General features: G+C 51.1%; 1 protein-coding gene across 5 annotated transcripts in view; it reads right to left on the reverse strand.

Annotated features, from left to right (window-relative positions):
• The window catches only part of LOC103091851 (paired box protein Pax-5), a 192450-nt gene extending 188066 nt beyond the window's left edge, over nt 1-4384 (reverse strand). For 4 of the 5 annotated variants that reach the window (XM_032949694.2, XM_076065652.1, XM_076065649.1 and 1 more), the window contains exon 1: nt 1871-2570. In XM_032949694.2, coding sequence (XP_032805585.1) covers nt 1871-1913 — 43 coding nt within the window. In that variant the 5' untranslated portion in view covers nt 1914-2570. Of the gene's footprint in view, nt 1-1870 lie in introns of all 5 variants that reach the window. The other variant, XM_076065650.1, reaches the window with a different exon arrangement.
• Between the last annotated feature and the right edge of the window lie 1616 nt (nt 4385-6000).

Here is a 6000-nt window from a genome sequence, read left to right on the forward strand (position 1 = left end):
CGGTTTACGATGCAAACGCATGATGTTCATAACTGGACATTGCTATATATGTTATACGGAAATCCGGTATAACCATTGTTTATCGGTTTAAAAAAAATTCGGTTACCGGTTCATGCGAAAAAAATCAGCAGCGATTTTAACAACGAAAATGTGTAAACACACACACGCGTATACTACACTACTGCATGCGTAGTGTGGTGTGTATGCGTGCGCATGAATGTGCATACATATATGATGCTGGATATGTACATGAAAAGTCATTGTATATATTGTATATATGTGTGTGTGTTGGTGTGTGCTTTATGTTACATATGTGTGTGTGTACACATACATGTGTGTGTACACATGTGTGAGCAATTAGCGCGCTGCGCTACGAACCCGGAGGTCCGAGTTCGATTCCCGCTCGCGGAGTGACGATTATCTGAACCGGCCTTGGGCCTCCCCTAGGTCGACTCAACCTCAAATGAGTACCTGGTGCGGTGCGTAAAAACATCGCCACAAGGGAGACAAAGGCGGCCGGGCGTGGTGCTGGCCACCCACCCTCTCGTGTGCCGTGCCGGCCTTCATAGAGTGCTCGCTAACAGCACTTGCCCCAACAGTCTGTTAAGGCTATAGGGGGGATCTTTGTCTTGCTATATTATTCGTGCGTGTGGTGTGCAGGCTAAAGCGTTGCGTACAATTTCCGAATCGTAAATCCATCTCGAATCGCCACCACCATCATCATCATCACAATCGCGATCGTCAGTGATGACACACACACAAATACTACCCTTGTGTGTGTGTGCGACACCAAAGACAAAGACAAAGACGCCCCGTGTAGGCAAGTGCTGTTTGCGATGAAGCCCGTTACGGCACACGAGGGGTGGTGAGTGTGGGTGAAGCAGCGCCACGCCCGACCGCCTTTGTCTCCCCAGTGGCGATGTTTACATCATCTGGCCTAGGACCGGTTCAGATAATCGTCACCGGTGTTGGGCGTGAGCGGGAGTTCGACCTCGGCGCTAACCACTGCGCCACCGCTCCCCACAAGAGAAAACACACACGCGCGTACCCCAGTGCAGTACAAACACGCAGGCGCCTGCACACACACACACGCGGATACAACACAAATACACACATACTCCTTTACATACACAAAGACATGTAGGCATACGCACATGACGTTTACATACAACACACGCAGACGCGTATACACAAACTATGTACGTACAATATACCCACACCATTTGCATACATGCATATATACATAAATATATACATAGTCACACATTACACACATCACAATGACCACGCAGAAGAAAACAAATACAGTATATATACACGCGCACACAAACATACACAAGCACATAACATGTACATACACACTAAATCTCATGCACCAAACAAAGACAAAGGCCCCCCGTATAGCCTTAACATTATTTTGGGGCAAGTGTTGCCATATGAAGTCCGGAGCGGCACACAAAGGGGGGTGGGGGGGGTGTGACCAGGACCACGCACGTACGGACACACACAAAGACAAAGATCCCCCGTATAACCTTAACAGACTGTTGGGGCAAGTGCTGTTAGCGAGCACCTATGAAGGCCAGAACGGCACACGAAGGGAGTGAGTGGCCAGCACCACGCCCGGCCGCCTTTATCTCCCTCTCGGCGATGTTTTACGCACCGCGCCAGGTACTCATTTGAGGCTGAGTCGACATAGGGGAGGCCCAGAACCGGTTCAGATAATCGTCACCGGTATAGGCCGTGAGCGGGAATCGAACCCGAGTCGACAGGTTTTCGCAGCGCAGCGTAGCGCTAACCGCTACACCACCGCTCCCCGCACACATGCACACACACACAGAGACACACACATTAACATCACGCTCGTCCCTACCCGCGTGTCCCATCAGATGCTCCGGGTTCCCGGGTCGGAACATCGCGGCGGCAGCAGCAGCAGCAGGAGGAGGAAGGAGTCGCGGTGGCTGCGCGGAGCGCGCGTGTTTCTGCGTCTCTTTGCGTGTCTCTTCGTCTCTCTGTGCGTGTCTCTGCGTCTCTCTGTGCGTGTCTCTGCGTCTCTCTGTGCGTGTCTCTGCGTGTCTCTGCGCGTGCCTCTGCGTCTCTGTGCGTGTCTCTGCGTCTCTCTGCGCGTGTCTCTGCGTCTCTCTGCGCGTGTCTCTGCGTCTCTCTGCACGTGTCTCTGCGTCTCTCTGCGCGTGTCTCTGCGTCTCTCTGTGCGTGTCTCTGCGTCTCTCTGTGCGTGTCTCTGCGTCTCTCTGCGCGTGTCTCTGCGTCTCTCTTTGCGTGTCTCTGCGTCTCTCTGCGTCTCTCTGTGCGTGTCTCTGCGTGTCTCTGCGCGTGTCTCTGCGTCTCTCTATGCGTGTCTCTGCGTCTCTCTGCGCGTGTCTCTGCGTCTCTGTGCGTGTCACTGCGTCTCTCTCTCTGTGCGTGTCTTTGACGCTCTGCGCGTGATTGTCTGCTGAGTCTCTGCGTGTTCTCTGTATGTCTCGCGCGTGTGTCTGTCTCTTTCTCTGCGTGTGTGTCTCTGCGCGTCTGTGTGTCTCTGCGTGTGTCTCTGTCAATGTATGGATGTGTCTCTATATGTGGATCTGTGTACGTGTGTCTGTGTGTTTGTGCATGTGTCTTTGTGTCTATGTGTTAGTGTGTAGTCTCTGTATGTAGGTGTGTGTGTCTTTGTTTCCCTGTGTATGTGTGTATGCCTATATCTGTGTGGAGTCTTTGTGTGGGTCTCAAAGTGTGTGTTAGTCACTCTATGTATGTATGCGTCTGTGTGAGTGTAAAAGTCGCTGTGTGTAGGTGCGTGTGTGCGTCTCGGTGTGTTTGAGTGTGTATCTACATGTGTGTCTTTGTAAGTGTGTGCGTGTCGCTGTGTGTCTTATGTTCGTCCGTACGTACGCGTGCTCGTTCTTGTGTGGGTACGTATGCACCTAGACTGGCACAGGCGCTGCGGTGACGTCACCGTCACTAAGTGTGCGATTGGCGACTCTTGTTGTTGTGTCTCGGTGTGTGTTATGTCTGCGTGTTATGTATCGGTGTGTTGTCTGTGTGTTATGTCTGCGTGTTATGTCTAGGTGTGTTATGTCTGCGTGTTATGTCTGCGTGTTATGTATCGGTGTGTTATGTCTGTGTGGTATGTCTGCGTGTTATGTCTAAGTGTGTTATGTCTACGTGTTATATCTAGGTGTGTTATGTCTAGGTGTGTTATGTCTGTTTGTTATGTATGTGTGTTATGTCTGCGTGTTATCTCTGTGTGTTATGTGTGCGTGTTATGTCTGTGTGTGTTATGTCTCGGTGTGTGTTATGTCTCGGTGTGTGTGATGTCTGTGTGTTATGTCTGTGTGTGTTATGTCTGTGTGTGTTATGTCTCAGTGTGTGTTATGTCTGTGTGTTATGTCTGTGTGTTATGTATCGGTGTGTGTTATGTATCGGTGTGTGTTATGTCTCAGTATGTGTTATGTCTCGGTGTGTTATGTATCGGTGTGTGTTATGTCTGCGTGTTACGTCTCGGTATGTGTTAGGTCTCGGTGTGTTATGTCTCGGTGTGTGTTATGTCTGCTCATACGCGCGTGCCCGCTTGGTGTGTGTCTGTACACGTTTGCGTGCACGTGTGCCAATTCGTATGTCAGTGTGTGTCCCTGTCTGTCAAGGGCTATACAGGGGGGGGCGGACCTTTGTCTTTGTGTGTCCCCGTATTTGTCCTTCGATGCGGTGTGTCGGTGTGCGTGCCGACGACTCTGCTTCTATGGGCGCACGTGAATCATCTAATCTTGTGTCACTCCGCCCTTGCGCGCGCCTGTAAGTATGCCGATGTGTACGCGCAGTCTATCCCGTCCGTCCGTTTCGCTAATCCGCGTGCGCGCGTGTGTGTGTGTGTACGTCTGTTAAGGGCTTAACGTGCACGTAGCCTGGCACAAGGGCGCGCGGTGACGTCACGGCCACTTAGTGGCGGTTGTTGTTGTTGTGTCTGTGGGTGTGCGTTTGTCTCTCTACCTGGCTCGAAGCCGCGTGTCGCTCTCTCTCTCTCTCTTCGTGCGTGCGTGTGCGTGTGTGTCAGTCCGTAACGCGTGCGTGCGTGTGCGTGTGTGTCAGTCCGTAACGCGTGCGTGCGGATGACGAGCGCGGAGAGGAGCACACGCCTTCAATGCCCGCCTCTGCGCATCGCCCCCAGAGTGTAAACCGCGCGTCGACAGATCGCGGGGTCGCTCTCTCGCCCGTGCGCACTTTTGTGTATACGCGTGCGTGCGCGCGTGTGTGTGCGCGTGTGTGTGTGTGCGCGTGTGTGTGTGTGTGCCTGAGAGAGAGAGAGACTGCAAGCTGGTGAGAGTGAGTAGGAGAGAGAGAGAGTTGCTGCTACACATTGCACTCTCCAAACTCTGCCGTTCGCGCTCTCTCTCTCGCTCTCTGCGCGTCTCCCCATCTCCTCCTCCTCCTCTCGCTGTAACGTGGGGGGGGGGGGGGGGGCTCAGTGAAGCGATGCTAAAGACATTAGCTCAGACAACGGGACTGCTAGATGATAAAAGCGAGATAAGTCACAATAAGATCAAACAAGATTTACCCCCCCCCCCCCACCCGCCTGACCCCACACTTCCACCGCGGACAGCGACACGGAAACCGCGATGGGCAGCGTGCGATGCTCACCCCGGCCCCGGTTTTCCCATCCGTCCCGGTCCCCGCCAGCTGCGTCGTGGGGGGAGGGGGGGGGGCTTCATCGTTGCGAGTCGCAGTCGTGGCGATGGTGGTGGTGATGACGACGGTGATTAATGGAGATGATGATGATGATGACATTCGATGTGTCGCGTGATGCCTGCTGCGATGGCACGGTGGTGCACAGGCACACGTATCACGCGACCTGAAGCGGCAATCACATCGGAACAATGGCTCCTTCTGCATAAGGCCATTGCCCGGAACGTCGCCTGTTGTCTGCTTCACTTGTCGGGGCGGTGTTGTTGACGAATGTGATACCACGTGGTGCGTTGTGTACAATTCTATACTGTATATGTTTTTTTGTGGTTAGATATTTGTGATAGGCTCACAAATATTAATATTGATACTACTGCTGCTGCTCCGTTTTAGTGAAATAGCGACACAATCGCTGGGTCAAATGAGGGTAATGCTTCCACACTTCCTTTGTTTTAAATCAAGCGTTGATTTGTACAGCAGTGTTTTAAATATATATAGACACATTACTACACACACACATATGTACAATATACACACGGAACACACGTAATACATATGCGCAGCAGATAAACACACAACCATGAAAGACGCGCACACATACACAGATATATACGATTGTATGCAATATTAGCACCCACTTATACACACACTATAGCACCCACTTATACACACACACACGTAATTAAATATATGCAGCATCTGTATAATGCGTGCATATGCAGACACATAAATATTGCACGCACGCAAACGCTCACGATTTACCAAAAAAACACACGCGTGACATACGAACTCACGCGCATAGAGTCCAGGTACACGCACACACAAAGATCTCCCGTATAAATTTCGATTTAAAGCTTTCGTGACTGCAATGATTCATCTTCTTTGGTTCTTTCGGTAAAGTCACGTAGAATGAGAATAAAATAATAAATTGATAAAATAAAATAACACAATAATATTCTCACGACGTTTCGGCCACAACACAAGCGGCCTTCATCAGTCTCGCTCCCTTCACCTGATGAAGGCTGCTTGTGTTGTGGCCGAAACGTCGTGAGAATATTATTGTGTTATTTTATTTTATCAATTTATTATTTTATTCTCATTCTACGTGACTTTACCGAAAGAACCAAAGAAGATCTCCCGTATAGTCTTAAACAGACTATAGGGGCAAGTGCTGTTAGCGAGCACCTATGAAGGCCGGCACGGCATACGAGGGGGTGGGTGACCAGAACCACGCCCAACCGCCTTTGTCTACCCAGTGGCGATGTTTACACACCGCACCAGGTACTCATTTGAGGCTGAGTCGACCTAGGGGAGGCCGGGGACCGG

This window comes from Petromyzon marinus, chromosome 8, assembly GCF_048934315.1.
Source record: "Petromyzon marinus isolate PM22_M1 ecotype Great Lakes invasive population chromosome 8, UKy_Petmar_22M1.pri1.0, whole genome shotgun sequence".
In the NCBI taxonomy this organism is placed as follows: domain Eukaryota; kingdom Metazoa; phylum Chordata; class Hyperoartia; order Petromyzontiformes; family Petromyzontidae; genus Petromyzon; species Petromyzon marinus.